General features: G+C 42.5%; 1 protein-coding gene across 3 annotated transcripts in view; it reads right to left on the reverse strand.

The window, feature by feature from the left end:
• Positions 1 to 483: 483 nt before the first annotated feature.
• Positions 484 to 22,679, reverse strand: part of LOC139003534 (guanylate-binding protein 1-like) — a 46,364-nt gene continuing 24,168 nt past the window's right edge. The window contains exons 2-12 of one of the 3 annotated variants that reach the window (XM_070405534.1): positions 17,098 to 17,212; positions 12,954 to 13,162; positions 11,008 to 11,135; positions 9,985 to 10,094; positions 9,540 to 9,736; positions 8,122 to 8,364; positions 6,212 to 6,492; positions 4,960 to 5,172; positions 4,451 to 4,553; positions 4,018 to 4,211; positions 485 to 2,974 (exon numbers count right to left, since the gene is read on the reverse strand). In XM_070405534.1, coding sequence (XP_070261635.1) covers positions 2,861 to 2,974; positions 4,018 to 4,211; positions 4,451 to 4,553; positions 4,960 to 5,172; positions 6,212 to 6,492; positions 8,122 to 8,364; positions 9,540 to 9,736; positions 9,985 to 10,094; positions 11,008 to 11,135; positions 12,954 to 13,143 — 1,773 coding nt within the window. In that variant the 5' untranslated portion in view covers positions 13,144 to 13,162; positions 17,098 to 17,212 and the 3' untranslated portion in view covers positions 485 to 2,860. Of the gene's footprint in view, positions 2,975 to 4,017; positions 4,212 to 4,450; positions 4,554 to 4,959; positions 5,173 to 6,211; positions 6,493 to 8,121; positions 8,365 to 9,539; positions 9,737 to 9,984; positions 10,095 to 11,007; positions 11,136 to 12,188; positions 12,247 to 12,953; positions 13,163 to 17,097; positions 17,213 to 22,679 lie in introns of those variants that run through there. The other 2 variants (XM_070405537.1, XM_070405535.1) reach the window with 2 other exon arrangements.

A 22,679-nucleotide genomic window follows, 5' to 3' on the forward strand; every position in this document is an offset into this window, starting at 1 on the left:
CTCCCTGGTGGCAGAGGGCAGGCCCAATCCCTAGGTGCAGCCCCAGGTCAGGCTCAGAGCAGGGCCGATTGGGTAGTTGGGGTACCCCCCCCCCCCCCCGTCATGCACAGAGCAGGGCAGATTGGGAGGTTGCGATGCCACCCTCAGTCACGCTCAGGGTAGGGCTGATTGGGGGGTTGGGGCACCGCCCCCTGTAACACTCAAGGCAGGGTCAATGGGGAGGTTGTGGCGCTGCCCCCTGTCACGCACAGAGCAGGGCCAATCAGGGGGGTTGGGGTTCCGTACCCTGTCACACACAGAGCAGGGTTGATCAGGGGGTTGGGGAGCTCCCCCCTGTCACGCACAGAGCAGGGCCCATCAGGGGGTTGAGGAGCTCCCCCCTGTCACTCACAGAGTAGGGCGGATCAGGGGGTTAGGGTACTGTACCCTGTCACACTCAGGGCAGGGCCAATGGGGAGGTTATGGCTCTACCCTGTCACACACAGAGCAAGGCCCGTGGAGGGGGGTTGGGGCGCCACTCTCTATCACCCACAGAGCAGGGCTGAACTGGGGGTTGGGGCACCGCCACTGTCACACTCAGGGCAGGGCAAATGGAGAGGGTATGGATCTACCCTGTCACACACAGAGCAGGGCCCGTGGGGGGGGGGGGGGTTGGGGCACCGCACCCTGTCACACACAGAGCAGGGCTGATCAGGGGGTTGGTTCACTGCACCCTGTTAAACATAGAGCCGCAGGGCAATCAGGGGATTGGGGAGCTCCCCCTATCAGGCACAGAGCAGGGCTGATCAGGGTGTTGGGGCGCCTTCCCCTGTCACGAACAGAGCAGGGCAGATAGGGAGGTTGTGGCCCCGCCCCCTGTCACACACAGAGCTGCAGGGCGATCAGGGGGTTGGGGAGCTCCCCCCTATCAGGCACAGAGCAGGGCTGATCAGGGGGTTTGGGCACTGCCTCCTGTCACGCTGATCCCGGTGCCTGGAGCCTCGCTGCTCTGCTGATCCCGGTGCCGGGATGCTTATTACCCTTTTACTATATAGAATAGAAGCCTGGTGCATGGGTGGGGGCTGGCTGGTTTTCCCTGAAGGGTGTCCTGGATCAGGGTGGGGGTCCCCACTGGGGTGCCTGGCCAGTCTGGGTGAGGGGCTGAGGGCTGTTTTCCGGAAGCGGGTGACTGAAGCTCCCAACTGCTCCTTTTTTTCTTTTTCTTTTTTTTATTCTGGGCCAGCTTTAGCTCTGAGACCTTGCTGCTGAATACATCGATACAATGTTGCGGTCCAGCTGGCTGAAGCCCAGCTGAATGAAAGCCGGTTTCTGGGGTTTTGTTTAGCTTCTTATTTGCAACATAGTACATAGTTGCTTAGAGTTGCAGCTGAGAGGCTGGCAGCGGCAGGCAGGGAACGTTGGAGTTCGCCGTCACTGGAGCAAGCAAGCCTCCCTGCTCGCTTAAGTGCATGGCTGCCAGCCGCCATCTTGGCTGACAGTTAATTTGCATAAGGATATGCTGATTAGCCAATGGGAAGGGTAGCGGTCGTACGCTAATTACCATGTTTCTCTCTCTCTTTTTTTAAATATATTTTATTGATTTTTTACAGAGAGGAAGGGAGAGGGACAGAGAGCCAGAAACATCGACGAGAGAGAAACATCGATCAGCTGCCTCCTGCACACCTCCTACTGGGGATGTGCCCGCAACCCAGGTACATGCCCTTGACCGGAATCGAACCTGGGACCTTTCAGTCCGCAGGCCGACGCTCTATCCACTGTGCCAAACTGGTTTCAGCACCATGTTTCTCTTTTATTAGTGTAGATAGTATTACAGCTATCCCCCTTTTTCCCCATTGACCCCCTCCATACCACCTCTGCCCCCCACAATTAACATATTTTTAGTGCTCAGGGAAACTTAACAAATACTAGGCATATGCTTTTGTCAGGCATAGCTCTAATAATAAGGGTCTTGAACCTTCTCTACAATGTGTAAAAGGAACATCACAAAAACAACAGTGGAGTAGGAATCTAAGGAAATTCATACATCATGATCGATCCCATAATCTCTTGGTCTTAGAATGTTTTTCAGCATAGAAGATTGTGTGCATGTTTAGTTATATTTCTACAGAAGTATTCCATTTTTTAAAAAAACAGCTATTGTAAGTCGTATTGTTTTGTAATTTTTGGTTTCCAATAGTCCATTGCTTTTATATAAAAATACAGTTGAAAGTGGATTTTTGTGAATTGACCTTGAATCTTACAACATTTTTAAACTTAAAAGTTGTCCCAAGAGTCATTGTTGTTGCTGTTTTTTGCTTTTGTTGCAGATTCACTAGGATTTTTCTATGTGGATAATCATAGTGTGTGAGAATAAAGGCAGTTTTATCCTTTCTTTCTTTCTTTCTTTCTTTCTTTCTTTCTTTCTTTCTTTCTTTCTTTCTTTCTTTCTTTCTTCTTTTTCCTTTCTTTCTTTCTTTCTTTCTTTCTTTCTTTCTTTCTTTCTTTCTTTCTTTCTTTCTTTCTTTCTTTCTTTCTTTCTCCTTCCTTCCTTCCTTCCTTCCTTCCTTCCTTCCTTCCTTCCTTCCTTCCTTCCTTCCTTCCTTCCTTCCTTCTTTCTCTCTTTTGCCATATTGTAGGAAGCCTTTCATTATACTGTTTAACAGGAGTGGGGAGACTGCTCATCCTTGCTTTATTCCTGTGTTAGGGGCAAAGCTTTCTGTTTTTTATCATTAAGTATGTTAGGTGAAGGGTTTTTTGTAGATTTCTTTTATCAGCTTAAAGAAGGTCACTTTTTCTCAAGTTGTGACATTTTTCCAGATTCTAAAACTGTTTTAGTTATGCCTTGGGTAGAGTGACCAAGGAAGCTCTTTGCCTAAGGTCTTTAGATTAAGATACAACTGTTCCTTCTTTCCATTTTATACTTGAGATCCTTTATTTCTCTCTGAAGTTGTCTGCTCTCATCTTGAAATCCTTCCTTTAGTAACATGGTCTGTTCCTAAAAAGGGACAAATAAGAGTAAATAAAGTACAGCAGTAAGCAAATCTCTACTTCTAGCTAGTTTCCACATTCTTAGTATTCAATTTCTGCTTGGAATTTTCTCTACCATAAATATTCATTATACTTTCTGTTGGGCATCCTAGCTCTATGACTGCTTTTCTTGAGCTTCCTAAAACTGAGAGAGATTTTGGCTTATACCTTCTTATATAGTGATAAACTTAAATTACAAGTCCCATTACAACACATGTGGGCAACCTTAGTCATATGTTTGTTTTCAAATCTTATAGATTCTTTTATACACACACACACACACACACACACACAGCCCTATACACAGACTTTTATATACATACACATGACAGATATAAAAAATTTTCAAAATCTAAGGAAGTGCCTGAATCTTAGATCAGGGAATTTGATTTAAGCCTCCACAACTTGGTGGCAAGAATAGCAGGGTATAAGTAAGGACATCAAGGCCCCTAACTGTCCACACAGGATTTCTGCACATAACTCACTACACAAACTAGACGAAGGGCATAGCAAACAGTCAGAAGTGGCAGACACAGGTGTGAGAGGCAAGGAGTCTTTCTGCTCATAAAGGTTCTCTTAGAAGTGATTGTAGATTCCTCTAAATTTGAGGGTTGTTCAGATAACTTACCGATCTGTGTGACCCTATAAAACCTCATCTTTTCTGAACCTCTGTTTCTTCTCCTAAGCTATAGATACACAGCAATTCTTACTTCATATAATATTAAGCAAGAGATACAGATAAGACATATTTGCAATGCCTGGAAGATAATAGCTACCATTGATTGAAGAACGTACTGATGAAGTACTGGATGTGAGATAAAGGAATATATATATATTTTTAATAACCAGACATAGGCAGGCTCCAAGTCAGGCAGATAGACAGGGATCAAAAGGTACAAGCGGGCAAGCAAGGTCCTTTCAGGTTTCGGGTTCTAACAGACACACAAAGAGGTCAGGGAGTGTGGACAGAAAACAGAAAAAGAGAAACCTCAAGGTGATGCCATTATGTACCTGGAGTTTAAGAGCCAGAACCCTCTCTTGCTCTGCCATTAATTGGGCCCTCTCCTTCTCCATCTTCTCAGTCAATTGTTTCAGATGTTCCTGGAAACTCTTTTCTTTCTCCTCCATCATCTTCTGATTCTCCTTTTGCATTTCCTCCAACATTTTTGCTGCAGCCTCTGCAGATTCAGCTACCACACGTTGCACTGCCAGGAGGAAAGGAAGAAGACAAATTCATGTGGCTGACTACCTTGCTTTTTCTTCTTTGTGAACTTTCCTCTCATTGTTGCTGTTGACTGCATTTGCCCCACTGAGACTGACTTTGGCTAATAATAGTCATCTTTGCTCATCTGGCTCTTGTTTAAGGACCCCAGATTCTCTAAGCCAAAATATTTAAACTTTTAAAAGCTGTTGAGGCTATCTAGTCCCTTGACGTGCTCCTCACCTTCAATCTCCTTTTCCATTTCTGTGAGAGTCTGGTCTGTATGTAGAATTGCATCAATCACAGACTCCTTGGAGCTCAGGTATGCGTGAAGAACTTCTTCACTCTAGGACCCAGAGAAAATGGCATTAATAACAGGAAATCGCAAGAAGCGCTTATTCCTGTTTGCCCACTATCTTTGCCTATAGGAATTATTTGCTTGGCCCTGGTCCTTGTGCTGGTCAAGGGGCCCTTGTCACAGGGTGGGCACATGCTCCAGGTTAGCCACGCCTGGCACCCTATGAAGCAGAAACCTTTGTAAGAGACTGATATAAATATAAATATAGATTGAGAGTCCCTGTTCTCTGAGTGAGGGCTCTACTTTTGGAGCTGTTGGTGCTGTGGTCCCATATGGGGTGAGGAATGAAGCCATCCTGGAGAGAGCATATCCAAGGAAAGAAGGTGGAGGGAGACTGGGAGAAAGGGAAGTGAGGGGTTGAGGGGAGAAACAGAGACAGATAAATGCTGGTTACCTGTATTCCCTTCCTGGGTTCTTGAAAATACTTTTTCTTCAGCTCGTTCATAGTCTGCATTAAGAGATGATATCCTCCTGGTATAGAATAAACCCCCTGCTTTATATCTTCTTCTAAAGAATGGAAGATATCCTTAAGTAAAGCTGAGCAGCGATCTGATGATGCCTTCATATTCTCATTACAAAAGTGATCTCGCCTTATTGCTAGCTGGTCCTTTAATGTGAAAATAGGACATAGAAAGAGTACAGAGAAAATGTTAGCTTGACCTTGGCATTTTTGGAAAGGCTTCTCAAAAACCAGTCTGTGACCCTGTAAAAACTTACAGGCACCTCAGCAGGACCACATCCTTCCTCCTGATCCTGTCTTTCTATTGAAGACCCTTTCTCCTTGGAGGTGAAGTTCATGGCAGAGATTGCTGGCTTTATGTTAGCATTGATGCTACCCACCTGCTGGTCATAGTGGGCCATGGCCTTTTGCACTGCAGCCGAGTTCTCTATCTGGGCCGAGGCCAAAAGAGCGTTCTCCATGCAGGGCAGGTCGCCACTGCTGATGGCATTGACATAGGTCAGGACTAGGTTCTCTAGTTCCCCAACTACACCTTTAGAAAGAAACTTCTGCTTTTCACATTGGACCAGCGATTGCATATGGAAGAAATGTGGCTCAATGTAAGCCTGCTCAAGATCACTAAGACTACATCTTTCTTTGCTTTTGGCTATAATATGAAATTGGTCTGATAACAGCAAGCATGTAACTTGATGAAAAGCTTTGATTGTTGCCTGCATTTATTTTATTAAATTATGAGAAAGAGCCAAAACCGGTTTGGCTCAGTGGATAGAGCGTCGGCCTGCGGACTGAAAGGTCCCGGGTTCGATTCCGGTCAAGGGCATGTACCTGGGTTGCGGGCACATCCCCCGTGGGAGATGTGCAGGAGGCAGCTGGTCGATGTTTCTCTCCCATCGATGTTTCTAACTATCTATCTCTCTCCCTTCCTCTCTGTAAAAAATCAATAAAATATATTTTAAAAAAAATTATGAGAAAGAGTATTAGTTTATGCATGACAGGAAAAAAATGTTCAGACTTTAAGTCAATCATAATAAAATTGGTTCTTCTTACTATAATAATGATAAAAAGTGGTTTTATCATTTTGAAGTCTAGTAAGAATTCTTACTTTCATGATAAATATCCATTTTATTTTCTGGTAGTACTTTGCTTTCTGAGACCCTAATCCATATAAACATAAGAAAAAAATTACCGCTAATTCCTTTTGAAATAAATGGTCAACATCCTTGAAGGAATTCTTCATGAAGATTTCAACGGCCTCTTTCTCACTGGCCATGTGCAGGTCCAGGAGCTCTTGGAGGGTTTCTGTAGGCAGCTGAACCTTCTCGGTCATCTGCTGGTCATAGTGAGTCATGGCCTTTTGCACTGCAGTCGAGTTCTCTATTTGGGCCAATGTTAGGACTGCATTCTCCATGCAGGGCAGGTCCCCACTACTGATGGTATTGACATAGGTCAGCACCAGAGTCTCCAGCCCTGCAAATAGAGAACAAAAGATAATGTTTGTTGTAGGTTGGGTGAGGAAACAGTCCATCCACTATAAATCTGATGGTATCTCTCAACACTCATTTGGCTCACAGCATCTTTGTCCTTAGCATCACCTAGAAATTTTCTAGAAATGCAGACTCTCAACCTCTGCTCCAGATCAACTGAATTAAATTCTTCTCTGGCGAGATCCTTGAGTCATATGTATACATATCAAAGGGTGAGAACCACTGTTCTAGACACCATAGACCTGTGTTTATTGAGTGCATGTACTTTACCCCTAAGCACCTTTAGGATAGGAAATGTACCTCTCATTTATGTCTCTATCATCAGTTCTTGTCCGTGGTAAGCATTTATAAAATCAATATTTGTGAAATAATTAAAAAGAAGTCCTCTGGTCTGGCCAGGTGGCTCTGTTGGTTGGAGCATCATCCCATGCTCCAAAAAGTTGTGAGTTTGATTCCTGGTGAGGGCATACACCTAGGTTGTGGGTTCAATCCCCAGCTGGGGTGCATGCAGGAGGCAACTGATTAATGTTTCTCTCTCACATCGATTTCTCTCTCTCTCTCTCTCTCAAATTTATGGAAAAACAACCTTGGGTGAGAATTAAAAAAATTAGAAATGAATTTTAAAAGGAGTCCTCCATTTAATTTATTCTAGCAGAACACTGTCCGAAAGAACTTTCTGTGATGATGGTCGTGTGCTATATGTGCTATCCAATATTGGAGCCACTAGCCATGTAATCAGAATTGTTAATTTTTTTAAATTCTAATTAATCTACATGTAATTTTAGTTAAATGTAGCTACTACATTTGCCTAGTAGCTGTTATATGGTACTAGAAGCCTAGTGCATGAAATTTGTGCACATTAGGGGGTGGTGGGGTGTCCCTCAACCCGGTCTGCACCCTTTCCAAAATTGTGGGATAGGGACTGAACCAGCAGTTGGACATCCTTCTTACAATCCAGGACTGCTGGCTCCTAACTGCTTGCCTGCCTGCCTGCCAGCCTGATTGCCCCGTAACCTCTTCCATGTTGGCCTGATCGATGCTTAACTGCTCCCTTGCTCGCCTGATTGCCCCCTACTTCACTCCCCTGCAGGCCTGGTCACACCCAACAGCACTTTCCTACTGGCCTGGTTGCCCCCAACTGCCCTCCCCTACTGGCTTGATCTTGCTCCCAACTACCCTCCCCTGTCACCCTGGTCGCCCCTAACTGCCCTCCCCTGCAGGCCTGGTCTACACCCCCCTCCCAACAGCCCTCCTCTGCAGTCCTGGTCACACCCACTACCCTCTACTGCCGGCCATCTTGTGGCAACTATCTTATGGTGGCCATCTTGTGATGATGTCACTCAAGAGCATGATGTACCTAGGCTTTTATTATGTAGGATAGTACAGGTCCAGCTTATTAGGGCAATTTTAACCAATAGAGCTTTTTTATTTGTCCTTTTCTATCTTTTCTCACCCACAAAACCTGATTAATAAAATCTCTTAGAAATGTTGTGTCATCTGGAATATACCACAGTAATAGTTGATTGCACTTTTCAAAGCTGAAACTAGGTGGATGCTATTCCACCTTCTTTTAGTCTTAAGAGTGAGAGTAATGATTGGGAAGTGGACTCACGGGGTCCATTGACCTGGATGCCTCCTGAAAGAGTTTTGACTTTGGAATTGCTAAAGATGTAGGAACAGAAGTCAGCAGCTTGTTGCATGAATTCGGGGTCCAGCTGATCATCATGCATTGTCTCCAGTAGGCGTAGCTTCCTCCAATCAGTGGGCTGATGAAAGATAAAACATTTCTTCTTTGGGAAGAACTTTCGGATACAAAGTCGGGGTAGGTTAAAATTTTTATCTTTGGGACTTGTACCTGGAGAAAGATAAAAAAGGGCATTGCTTAATATAGGGGCTTGGAAACTTTTTCTGTAAATGGTCAAATGGTAAATATATTAGGCTTTGCAGGTCAGGTGGTTTCTTTTCCAAGTATTCAATTCTGCTATTATAGCATGAAAGCATCCATGAACAATCTACATAGTATTCACTCAGTAAAACCTATTTGTAAGATAGCTGGCAGGCTGCATTGGCCATCATTTGCCTGTGGACCATAGTTTGCAAACCCATGGCCTAGCACATTGTTAAGCTTTAATCTATTTTCTTTAAATAAATGCCCATTCTACTCCATATTCTTTGGCTAATTACAGCATCACAAGCCCTAACCTGGGAGATAAAAATCAATCAGATCACAGTGCAGGGAAAAGTGAAAGAAAAAGAAACTTATTCTTAGAAGAGGGGAGAAGATAATTGAAAATAAAATCTATGAACTTAGATATTAAACAAGCATTAATTCTTAGAACTAGACAGCTGAGAAGAAGCAGAAAACTATACATGTAAAAACACTAAATCTATAGTAATAAAAGGATAATATGCTAATTAGACTGGGAGACCTTCCAGGAGACCGGCCAGGAAGGGCAGTTGAGGGCCATGAGGCCATCAGGGGAGGGCAGCTGGGGGCCATGAGGCCAGTAGGGGAAGGCAGCTAGGGGCCATGAGGCTGGCCAGGAGGGTATTGGTGGCCATGTGACCGGCAGGGGAGGGCAGTTGGGGGCCATCAGGCTGGCAGGGGAGGATAGTTGGGGGCCATAAGGCTGGCAGGGAAGGGCAGTTGGAGGCGAGTAGGCCAGCAGAGGGGGGCAGTGGGGGGCAAGTAGGCCAGTGTGGGGGTGCAGTTGGGGGCGAACAGGCTGGTATGTACAGTGGCTAGGTGCAATCAGTAGGCAGGCAGGTGAGCAGTTAGGAGCCAGCAGTCTCGGATTGCGAGAGGGATGTCTGACTGCCAGTTTAGGCCCCATCCAATAGGGCCTAAACTGGCAGTTGGACATCCCCTGAGGGATCCTAGATTAGAGAGGGTGCAGGCTGGGCTGAGGGACACCCCTCCACCCCTCCTCTGTGCATTAATTTCGTGCTTCAGGCCACTAGTAGAAAAATAAAAGATGATGTTTTCTAATGGCTTGTGATTCCCAATAATCAGTTCTCAGTCCCCTTTACCTTGCTTGAGTTTGAGTGAATTCTGCAGGTACTCGTCTGCTGAGATGGGTTGCCCATCTACTTCCAATTCTAGGGAAAAATCTCTCACTGTCCACACAAAATCTGGAAAGAAGCTCACAAAGTCAGCTGAATCCTCAACCTCATTTGCATCAGGAGAAGATTTTGCCCTTATTTTATCTGTCAGCTCTGTCACATAGCTGAGTAGCAAACTAAGGAAAAATGGTGTAAAAGTACAGTGCCCCTCATGCCATATTAATCCCACATATTCCAAACCTTTGTTTTGTCTTTGCTTCTAACACAAGTGTTAATTCTTCCTGCCCTTGAATTATTTTTCATACTTTCTCTTTTTGTGCTTGATTCGCCAGGATTCACATTCAGGGAGCTGGTATTTAGGTACTAGTCTCCCCTCTGATTTTGATGCTGTTCTGGACCACAAAAAGGATACTGCAGCTGGTCCATGGCCTGCTGGTTTATGGTCCCCATGCTGTTGTACACAAAGGTGCTGCTCAGCAGTATTGCCAGGGCAAAGATCCAGGAGTCATTTTGGTTGTCACCCTGGAAATCAGAACACATTTGGGCCAGGATTATGTTTTATTCTCATGGCACTTTCCAGATCAGCAGTAGTAAACAGATGCTCATTTAGTCGAGTGGCTTTTTTTAGATTAATATCTTATAAGAGGAAACAAATCCAAATGAAAATAGTTGTTAGTAGGACTTGGACTTTGAATAGTCTTCTGATTAGTATTTTTGGTTACACTGATTCTCACTAGGTCCTCTTATGACCATTCGCAGATAATTGCAAAACAAACAGTCCAGATTGGTGGACATTCTAAATCCTTAAATGTAATTTAATTTTCTCTATGTTTTTGCAGCAAAATAGACTTATGTAAGAGTAATAATACTTATAGCTATTTTATCTAGTCATTATTATTCACCTAACACTTTCTGTTCTTATTAAATAGTCAAAACAACACTATGAGGGACATTTGCATTGGTTTTAAAGTTCAGAAAGCTGAGGTTAAAAGAAGTGAAATAATTTGCTAAGGCCACTGTGTTAATAACAGAGCTTAAATTTAAACTTCAGTTTAGGAATTCTGAATATTGATCCTTAACTAAAGTGCTCTGCAGGATAGGACTCATGATTGATTTTGTTTGTGGTACCTTTATGCATCTGTGTTAACCGGCTTAGCTTATAGCCTCTTGTTAATAATTAGAATACTATCTAATGAGCACTATGGTCTTCTTGGATTCTGCCTTATATTTTCATGATCCCTGATTGCAAAACTTGGTCTCTTAGCACATAAACAGAAATGAAAAAAACACTTAAGGTTTACTGCCAGCTCTTATTTTAATAAAAATTAAAATAATAATAATAAAATTTTTAAAAAGGAAAATAAAAAGTAATAAATAGTGTAGACAATAGCCAGAAATGAAGGGATTGTCTCCAAATTGAATCTTCAACACTTACCTTCTCTACATCTCCCAACCCCTCAGTGTCAAGCAGAACTAGGGTGTAGTTTGGTTTCTTAGGGTGAGGCACACACCACATCCAGATGCCTTTGGTGTGAGACTGAACCGTAGAACCCATAGAAAAGCCTTTAGGGGGAGAGGAGAAAGAGGGAGTGGAGTTTTCATAGCAGATGTGTCTTAAAATGGAGATAAAAATGAATATAATCAAGGTTAGGGGAGACCACAGACAGTAGCTTGTCTTGTGTGGCTCAGAGGTTGAGCATCGACATAAGAACCAGGAGATCATGGTTTGACTACGGGACAGGGCACATGCCCTGGTTATGGGCTCCATCCCAAGTGTGGGAGGTGCAGGAGGCAGCCAATCAATGATTCCCTCTAATTACTGATGTTTCTAACTCTCTCTTTCTCTGCCTTCCTCTATGAAATCAATAAAAATACATTTAAAAAAACCAACTACAATCAGTACTCATTTTACAGAGAAACAGGGAAATTCCAATATCCAATACATAAAATCATTCAACACCTTTTATTATAAACACATTAACAAATTAGGACTAGAAGTAAACTAACTCAACGTAATAAAAGCCATATATGAAAATCCTTCAGCTGGCATCACAATGGTGCAAGATAGAAAGCTTTCCTTCTACAAAGTTACTCAAATGAGTTCAAAGACATACATGAAAAAGCTAAAACTATAAAATTCATAGAAGAAAACATAGGGGGAAAGCTTCATAATATTGACTTTGGAATGATTTCTTGGATATGATACCAAAACCATAAACAACGAATGAAAAATAGATAAGTTGGATTCAAAATTAAAACTTTTGTGGGTCAAAGGATACTATCAACAGAGTTTCATAGGAATCCTATGGAATGGGAAAAAATATTTCTCAGTTAAGGGACCGATATCTAGAATATATAAAGAAGTCCTGCAATGCAACCCCAGAATACAAAACACTCAATTTCTACTAAAAATTGAGCCAAGGACTGGAACAGACATTTTTGTAAAGAAAATATGCAAATAACCAATAAACACATAACAAGATAATTGGCAGCACTAGCTATCCAGTAAATTCAAATCAAAACAAAATGACATACTATTTCACACCCATTAGGATGATCACTATCAAAAAATCAAAATAACAGCCTGGCCAGTGTGGCTGGCGGTTGAGTACTGACCTATGAACCAGGAGGTCACGGTTCAATTCCCAGCCTGGGTTGTGGCGAGTTTGATCCCCAGTGTGGGGTGTGCAGGAGGCAGACAATCAATGATTCTCTCACATTATTAATCTCTCTCTCTCTCTCTCTCTCTCTCTCTCTCTCTCTCTCCTTGTCTGAAGTCAATAAAAACAAACAAACAACAACAAAAACCACCACACACACAACAAAATAACAGGTATTGGCAAGAATGGAGAAATTAGAATCCTGGAAAATGGTAGAGTTGCTGTGGGAAATGATATGCTGATTCTTTAAAAAATTAAACATAGAATTCTAGGAAAAGTATATAAATTATGCTTTTAAAAGGGAAATTAAGGAAAGTGGGAAGAGACAGTGAGTTGATTCTTTGAGACCACAGTAAGGAAAGAGCATGACGGTAGATTAAAAGCTCGCTTTCAAAATTCCTCCCCATGCCCTGACTGGTTTGGCTCAGTGGATAGAGCGTCAGCCTGCGGACGGACTCAATGGTCCCAGGTTTGATTCTGGTCGGGGGCGTGTGCCTTGGTTGCTGGCACATCCTAAATGGGGGAGTGTGCAGGAGGCAGCTGATGGATGCTTCTCTCTCATTGATGTTTCTCTCTATTCCTCTCTGTAAAAAATCAATAAAATATATTTTAAAAAATATTCCTCTCCATCTCTACCTTGCTCTTCCTGTAGCACCATACTCAAAGCTGAGAGAGTGGGGAGACAGAAGGGATCTGGCAGAGCTTAGCTGGTGCCCCTCACCTTTTTGCTGCCCAGCCAGCTTGTTCATCAGGTAGGATTTGCCTGTGCGGTAGAGACCCACAATGGCCACCACCACAACAGGCTGTGTAATGGCAGACAGGATCTTCAAAGCTTCTGGATTAACCACTAGTTGTGTGTTAGTGTTCTCAATGAGGCACACCGGGCCTGGCATGTGGATGTCTGAGGCCATGTCCAGGGTATCACCTTATCTGCAAGCAAGGGGATGGGATAGATTAGAATTTCCAGTCTAAGTAGATCAAGAACTTTCACCAGGTTATTTTGATCCAGAAGGTAGAGTCATAAAATTCCCCAACGTGGCCAAAAGTTCTGTGTCAACAGTGAGATGGATGAGGGGAAGACTTATAATCTTTTAGCAAGTTATAGAAATGCAATTGAAGGAGTCCATTAAAAAAATATTGGTATGACAATGACATCAACATTTAACCACTTTCATGAACAAAATTTTTAATTTACCATAGAAAACTTCTTTTTAGATTCTCATTAAAATTTTCAGATTAGAACCCGGTTGGTGTGACTCTGTGGTTGAGCGAGGGCCTATGAACCATGAGATCAGGGCTCAATTCCAGATGAGGGTACATGCCTGGATTGCAGGCTTGTCCCCAGTAGGAGATTGGTTCATAGGAGGCAGCCAATCAATGTTTCTCTCTCATTATTGATGTTACCATCTCCCCATCTCCTTCCCTCTCTCTAAAAATCAATGAAAATATATAAAAAGATTTATTCGCTGGACATTGAATATAAAATCGAATAGGGTTTAGAGAGTAGTTTACATCCAGCCATGTGTAAGAAATTTAATATTTATTTGTTAATTAATTCTACTATGAATACCAACTTTTGGGAATAAATGTTTCATAATTAGATGTATGCTCTTTGGATAATTTTCATAGTTGTTTTTTTGTTGTTAATTCTCACTGGAGGATATTTTCCATCGTTATTTAGGGAGAGTGGTGGTGGTGGTGTGTGTGGGGGGGTGAGGCAGAGAGAGAGAAACATCCATGTGAAACAGATACTCGGATTGGACCTCCTGCACATTCCCCCACTGCAATCATTCAATCCACCCTTCAATCCAAGGGTCGACACTCTAACTGCTGTGCAAAAACAGGCAGGGTATTTTTCACAGATTTTAAATGTGTGTTTTTCTACTAGTTGTGCTTATTTTGCAGAAGTGAGGGTTCACAGAACTGTTTGTACTGTTATTCTGGAAGCAGAACCAATATAACTTACATTTGAAAATTTTATAAAAATGTATGACTGTATGACAAACAGGACTAGAGACCTGCCCAAAGCGTTGATATGGGCTTGTGCAAGCAAGGGGCCCTATACTTCAACTTCATTAGCTTCACAAAAAATTAGCCTCAACTAAAAGGGGGTAAGACTGCACAATTGTAAATACTGAATGTTGCCAAAAACCATGTTTGTGTATACATGTGTGTGGTGTAAGGGAACAAAATACTATGAAATATGGATTAAAAGATCAGGAGGCAGATGAGGGGAGCCTAGGTTGTTCGGTGAAAATATATTTCCAGGCATACACTTGTAGGTTTTCTGTTTTGTTCTGTTTTTCCATTAGGTTGAGGAGAAGAAGAAGCAGGAAGAAGACAGGAGGGGTGAAAACTGGGGAGAGAGAGGGAGAGGAAGAGCTGAAAGGAGAGAGAGGGAGGGTTGTCAGAGAAGCAGTTGATGAGTAAAGTTCATGCCAAGCCAAGGAATTCAGAAGCAGTTTTTAGAAAGCAAGAACAAACCTGATTGAGAGCACAGAGAGGTCAGGTAAACAAAATGGTGGCTTTAGCAATGCAGGTTTCTTAAAGAGAAAACTTTGTAGTACAGTAGTGGGGCCAAATTCTACTTGTAAGGGGTAAGAAAGAAGTTGGCCCTAAGAAATTGGATCTGTTTGATTGGAACTATTTTTTATTTTATTTTATTTAAAAAAATTGTTAATTTAAAAATACAGTTGACAATTAATATTATATGAGTTTCAGTGTACTACATAGTGGTTAGACATTTGTATACCTTAAAAGGATCCCTTCTATGGGTCTACATGTCAGCCTACATAATTGTAACAGTACCTGAGGCCTGGCGCACGAATTTATGCATGGGTGGGGTCCTTTAGTCTGGCAGGCAATTGGGACCAATCGGAGAGTCTGGCCCAGTCCCGATTGAGGCCAACTGGGACTGGCCGGTCCAGTTAGGAGCCCGGAAGGTTGGCCAGATTGGGGAACTGCAGGAGGTTTGCTGGTTGGGGGAGTGATGAGGGGAGGTTGGCTGGATGTGGGGGTGGAGGGGCTGTAGGAGGTTGGCCGCCCAGCCGGGAGAGGGGAACAGGAGGTTGGTAAGTTGTGGGAGGTTGGCTGGGGGAGCACACTGACCACCAGAGGGCATCTCCTGCATTGAACCTTTGCCCCCTGGTGGTCAGAGCACAACATAGTGACCAGTTGTTCTGGTTGTTCTGCTGTAATGGTTGCTTAGGCTTTCATTATGTGGACTAGTGGCCCAGTGCATGAAACTTGTGTACATAAAAAAAGGGGATTAATTAGGGGAAATATTTTAATATTGCTATTTACCGTTTATCTATAATAGAACTGTCAGAGTTGAAAGAAAATTAGTAAAATGTATATAAAAATCTTCCTCCTATCAGAGTGCCACCAGACCCAGAGCCAAGTCCCCGCTAATCTGCGGCACCTCAAAATTGCACGAGAAAAAGACCCATCCAGCCCCACACCCATTGGGCAAGTTCCAGACCCGGCTAACCCCACCCTTGTCAAAGGTAAGCGGGGGGCGCAGCCTCAGGTCCCCTGGCCCGATGCTAGGCGGGGAGGTGCAGCCTCAGGTCCCCCGTCAAGCCTAGTCAGGTGGGGAATTCAGCCTCAGGGCCCCCATCAAGCCCTGTAGCATGGGGGCGCAGCCTCAAGTCCCCCATAAAGCCCTGCTGGGCAGGAGGAACAGCCTCAGGTCCTCCAGCACACCCTCAGCTCCCTTGGCCTGGTGCCGGGGTGGGGGGCATGGCCTGAGGTCCCTTGGCCCAGTGCCAGAGAGGGGGGCACAGCCTGAGGTCCCCCGTGAAGCCCCTGGTGATGGGCATGGCCTGAGGTCCCCCGTCAAGCTCCACAGTGTGGCGGCCGCAACCTGATGTCCCCTGTCAAGCCCTTCCAGGTGGGGGGTATGGCCTCAGGTCACGCAGCCTGACCCTGGGTTGGGGGGTGTGGCCTGAGGTCCCCTGTCATGCTTCACCAGACGGACAGGTGCAGCCTCTGGTCTGTTATGGGAATGCAGGCTCCACTGTGGGTACAGCCATCTTGTGTTACAGAAACCTCGCCTCCGCTGTGGGCACCCCCAATCTTTGTGATGGCATGATGGTCAATTTGCATATTCCCTCTTTATTAGATAGGATTATTGACTATATTCCCTAGGCTTTACTTTACATCCCTGTGACTGTTTTGTAACTGCCAATTTGTGTTTCTTAATCCCTTCCCCATTTTCACCCAGCCTCTATCCTTCCTCACATCTGGAAACCAGAATCTGAGTTACTTTTAAGTGAGTAATCCACTTTGAAACACAGCTCATTTATATGACTAAAATGTATGGTGTTTTTGTGAATCTTCATTTTTCACTCTGAGTTTCAGGGTTTTCTTTCTTCCTTTTTTAACAGTGTCAGGTGGCTATTTATGCTGCATCTCATTTTCTATGCTTCTTTCTCATGAAAATAACATATCTGTAGCCCTTTCAGATTGTCAGCTGCAGTCAGACCAGAATTGAGCAAGTTCCATCAAGACAATGGTAAATTTAACTGTGTCTGCAGCCAACAAAATGTTGGCAAAAAGAAGACAATTGTAATGCATTTCGAACTCTGAGCTTAGCCCCATGTCTGCTGCTGCCTAATTCCTCCAAGCACAGTAGTGACACTTAGGGATGTGCTGCCAACTGATATCACGGGGATTGCACCTCACTGCCTGTCCCACGTGGGCTCTGCTGCAACCTATCCTCATGCTCATGTTCTTTGGAAAATGAACTGACCCTTATAAATCCCTCCCACTCTGCTCCAACCTTATCCTGGACTCCATTTCTCAGAGTACAGTCCTTTAGAGGTGGAGAGAAAGCTGCTTTGATGAGAAAATAAAGTTCTTACCTTTTTCCCCCCTCAGTGTAGGTTGGAGTGGTTTGTTACTTCTCTGCCTTTCACTGGATGGTTGGGCTTTTATTTAAACTCCGATGTGACGTGGCTGTCCTGACCTCCTAAAGTACTGTATTAGAAATGACGGATTTAGAGTAATGTGAAACTGAAAGCACTGAGTAAAAAGCAGTGACTCAACAAGCATGAAAGGAATTTTTGAAAGCTTTGTAAACAGGAGGGTACATGGATTTTACAGGATTTCCTATCTTGTTCATGACAGGCCAGCAGAGGACATTTGGCTCAGGCGGACTAACTAGAAATCCCAAAGGAGAAAGTGGCCCCAGCCTCATTTCATGGAACAACATGCGGTCACCCTATCTGGCTCAACAAGACGGAGTCACACCCAGGGCAAGACAGCAGGCTAAAAAAAAAAAAACAAAGGCAGCTTACAGCCCACAGCCTCAAGGACCAGCACTAATAGGGTTGAAGGACAATGGACTCCAGCTAATCAGACTAGAACACTTACATCCCCCAGCCTCTGCCCCTTGCAGTTTTGCACATAAAATTCAACCTGAGGATAGCGGAGACTGCGTGCTAACCTTCCCTGGTTGTGGTTCCATCCCCCCATTCTCTCTAATAAACTTCCCTCCTGCTTGCTTGCTGTGTCTGCCTAATTCCTTTAGTGACTCTAATCTTACAGTTCAGTTTGACAAAAGCTCCATTGCTGCTGTCTGGTGGGTGTGGTCCACAAGATGTGGCTCCCTCTTCCCCCTTTCAAGCAGGGTAAGGTATGTCACTGGGAGAGGCAGGCACCAGTATTTCTCATCCCCTCCAACACTGAGTTGCACACACTGGAGGCTGGGGCTCCCAACCAGCACCCAGCCCCACTGACAGAGTGAAGGCTCTGGCTGATGCACAGCAGGCTGAGATTGCCTGGCCTGATCACCCTCCCTTTGGCTTACTTGTGGGAAGGAGTTTCCCAGCTGGGAGAGGCAAGTGGGGAAGACCACAGGCTACCACCCCTGCCCAGGGGAGGAGCAGTGGCTCAGAGATATTTGTCCAGGGAGAGAGGCAGTGCATCGTCACAGAGATCTCTGAAGTTCTCCCTCAAAGAACTGATTTTATTGAAACAGTGCGGGGACTTGAGGAAATTTTATTTCTAGCAAATTGACTTTACAAACAACACAAAAGGAGGTTTTTAGGGAGGGAACAAGTGACTTCAGATGGTAACACAAATCCGTGTAGAAAAACAAAGAGCAGCACTAAGGGAATTGTGTAATTATAAAAGACAGTATAAATGCAGGTTTATTTTCCTTTCTCCTCTTAACTGGTTTAAAAAGCAATTGTATACAATAATTGTATTGCAGGGCCCATGACATACTTAAATGTAATATATTTCTCAATATGACACCTGATAGTAAGGTGAATTCATAGGAATAAAGAGAACCAGAAATTGTAAGTCAGAAAGTTAATATAACAAGCCCTATACATTTATTCTTTCTCCTTCAGCTTGTTTCAAGACATAAAATTATATAAGTTAATAACTTTCAAAATACATTGTTGGGGTTGTTACATATGTAGATATAATTTGTAATATATATGTAAAAATAACACTAAAGGGGGTATGAAGGAATAGAGTTACAGGAGTAATAGTTCTGTATCTCACTGAAATTAATTTAGCATAAATTTGAGGTATATTCTACTTCCTTTTAATTTTATTGAATTTATTGGGGTGACATTGGTAAATAAGATTATATAGGTTTCAAGTGTACAATTCTGCAATACATCATCTGTATATTGTATTGTATGTTTACCACCCAAAGTCAAGTCTCCTGCCATCACCATTTAGCCCCCTTTTATCCCCTTCTACCTTTCCACACCTCTTTACCTCTAGTTATCATAATACTGTTGTCTGTATATATGAGTTTTTTCTTAATTTCACCTTTTTCACTCAATCTCTCCACCCCCTCCGCTCTGAGGACCTGAGAGCATTATGCTAAGTGAAATAAGCCACTCAGAGAAAGACAAATACCATGTGATTTTTCTTGTGGAATCTAATGAACAAAATAAACTAACAAACAAAATAGAAATGGAGTCATAGATTCAGAGAACAGAGTGAAGTGCATATTTATATATATACATATATATATACATATATATACACACACACATACATATACATATACATATACATACGCATACATATGTATATGCCCTGGAGCACCACTAAGAAAGCAACAGATCTCAATTAATATCCTTTCACCTTAATATCATTTCACTGTAAAATAAGAACAAACTAAATCCAAAGCAAGCAAAAGGAAAAAAATAGATATTTATGTAAATGATATTAATGAAATAGATAATGGGAAAATACAGAAAAAAATCAGTGAAAGTAAAAGCTGGTTCTTTGAAAACACCAGCAATTTTGGCACGCTTTTAGTTAAATTGGCCATAAAGAAAGACAGGAGACTCAAATTACTAAAATCAGGAATGAAAAAGAGGACAGTACTATTGATGTTACAGAAATAAGAAAGATTATGAGGCAATACCATGAACAACGGTATGCCAACAAATTGCGTTAAAAAATAGACAAATTCCTGGAAAGACATAAACCACTGAATCTCTCTCAAGAAGAAATAGCTCATCTGAATAGATTTATAACAAGTAAAGACGTTGAAAACTACCACCAAGAAAAGCTCAGGCCCAAATGGCTTCACTGGTGATTTCTACCAAACCTTGAAAGAAGAATAAATACCCATTCCTTACGGACTTGGCCAAAAATACAAAATTCCCTTAATGTTATTTTACCACAAAGTTTCTTTCTCTATCTGAACTACTTGAGAGTTAGTTAGAGACAGAATGTCTCAATAATCCACTGTATATTTCTTTAAAAAATTACCTGGAAGTGTAATTTTTTAAGGAAATACGTCTTCTACTTCCAATTACATAATCCTTTTTCTTCTACATTAGCCATCTGCTGATGTCCTTGTAGATGCTTGTCTTTTTGGTTGTGTGAAGAGTGTGTTTCTGATGGACAAGTTGTTTGTCTCAGAACTTCATGAGCTATTTTCCTGCTTTGCATCTGACCCCCAGGCTAAATTTACCAATGACATTTGATTCTGACATTTGATTTCCTACTTGTGCATTCTAGTCACCGATTGTTATCAGCATGTCTTGTTTTGATGTGTAGTCAGTTTCTTCTTGAATACTTGCATAAAAGCATTCATTTTATTCAGCTCAGTAAAGTGAAAAAGGAAGAGAGGGGAAAAAAGAATAGAAAAACACAGCAATGGTTTGCCATGTCCTTCTGCTGTGCAGTGTGTAGGTCCAAACCCCACATGTGCTGGGTCCCTGTTGTCACAGTCACCAAACAATGCTGTGGTACTAAACTCTTTATGGGTGTTATTAACTAAATTCAATTTATTCTTCAGCACATGTATATAATGTAGATATTATTTGCATTTTACACAGCAATAAACACAGTTTAAGGATATTTAATGTTTTTGTTTGCTTGCTTGTTTGTTTTTGATTTTTAGAGAGAGAGGAAGGGAGACGGAGAAAGAAAGAAACATCGATGTAAAGCAAAACAACCTTCCACATGCCCCAGACCACGGATCAAGCGCACATCCTGGGCAAGTGTACTGATCTGGAATTGAACCTGCAACCTTTTGCTACACAGGATAATACCTGACCAACTGAGCCACGGTGGCCAGGGCTAGTGGTTTGTTGCTAGTGATAGGGTTGCTGAAGGAGGAACACATGGGGCCAAAAGGGGTAAAGAATTATGAATTTACTAGAGGCTCAGTCCAGGTATTCGTGCACAGGTGGGGTCCTTTGGCCTGGCCGGGGATCTTACCATTTGCAATAGTTGGATGGGCCTGGAGAGATCATGCTAAGCGAAATAAGCCAGTTGGAGAAAGATAAATATCACATGATCTTACTTATTTGTGGAAGATATTGACCAACATAAACTGATGAGCAAAAATAGAGCCAGAGGAAAAAAATTTTTTTCGAATATAATAGAAGCAATCCTGTTATTTGCAGATTTTTAATATTTCCTACAGCTTCTGTGATATCATACTATGTTAGTACAGTTTTGGTAATATTATTATACTTAAAATCCTTTTTTTTCTTGAGAAAAATAAAAAGGCAAGGTCAAATTAGGTTTATCCATGGCTCTGTGTTTGCAAATATGGACTGAAATACTGGTGCTATTTGTATCTCTTTATCCTCACTGCCTGTGACAGTCTGATCAGCCCTTTTATCAATTCAAAGTCTCTGGCTCATGTTTTTCTCACAAGTGAGGAATGTCTTGTGTCCATTAAGGACAAATGGAATGTATTTGTATTGAACACACATCCTTTGTAAGTGGAAGCAGGAAGCAGCTCTTAGTTAGAAATGGACTAGATGTCAAGAAAACAGCTCTTTCCTGTTTAGCACAATGAAGTCTATGCAGTTTTTGTGTCTTTTGTTTTCATGTGAGGCTGTTTGAAAAACATTCCAGGGACTTTTTCTTTTAAATGCTGGGTAGAGAAAGGTATATTTCCTCTCTTTCCAGTGTACTTGGAGTTGCAGTCTCTAGAATACTTGTATTATTCTAAAAGATAGTCACAGATCTAATTAATTTGCACATTAGCATTATTACATTAAAAATTCATGTGTATTTATGTGCTTAGGGATTTCAAAGGCTGCCCAGACAGACTCTGAATTTCAGGTGTCGGCTGTTTTCACACTAAGCTGCTCTTCACATGAAGCCCTCCATGCAGGATGTTGTAGGGCACTCAGCAGCAGGAAGTCATTGCTTCACCTGGGGTCACTGTGTCTCATATACAATGGAGGCAGGACCAATAATCAGCACCACATGTGTATAGAGCAGTGATGGCGAACCTATGACACGCGTGTCAGAGGTGACACGCGAACTCATTTTGGGTGACACGCATCGACAGAGACAAAAAATTGCATTATTCAAATATTTGTCTCTCACAACAACCAGAGTTGGGCATCACTCGAGTAATGTTATTACTCACGTTACTCATGATCAATAATGCAATTCTAAAGCCAGATGTAAACATGTACATCGGTGTTGCGTAGCAAAGATACATAGTGAAAACATCCAAGATACATTGTTCCAATATTGACATTAATATAACAAGTTTAAGAATTGCACTATAAAGAGATTAATCTTTACTCATGACATTTTATTTTTACTCGAGTGACAAAATGCCCAATTCTGGAAACAGCCTCGTTATTGTCAACATGTGCCTCGGGTAAGCTTCCCGTGCATTCGGGTGCATTCGGCAAAGGGACGCACTTGATCGCCATGTTCCTTAGGAGACAGGAGTGGGAGGGTTAGAAGAAAAAGATATACGGTGCAACAGTGCTCGACGAGACATTCTGCATGTCGGATAATTGATTACAGCACCATATATTTGTTGGTTATACATACTATCTTTGAATTGTTTTGCACCAGGAGTCAGTGGAACAACACTGCAAAAAGTTAATAGGTAAGAAACCTATCAACCTTTTATAAAAAACGCCGTGATTTATATTTATTTATTTTTGCAGCCTTGTGATGGAGAATCAAAAAAATAAAAAGC

The sequence above is a fragment of the Myotis yumanensis genome, unplaced genomic scaffold (assembly GCF_028538775.1).
Source record: "Myotis yumanensis isolate MYYU_CA2020_CCGP unplaced genomic scaffold, mMyoYum1.0.hap1 SCAF_2, whole genome shotgun sequence".
Classification (NCBI taxonomy): Eukaryota; Metazoa; Chordata; class Mammalia; order Chiroptera; family Vespertilionidae; genus Myotis; species Myotis yumanensis.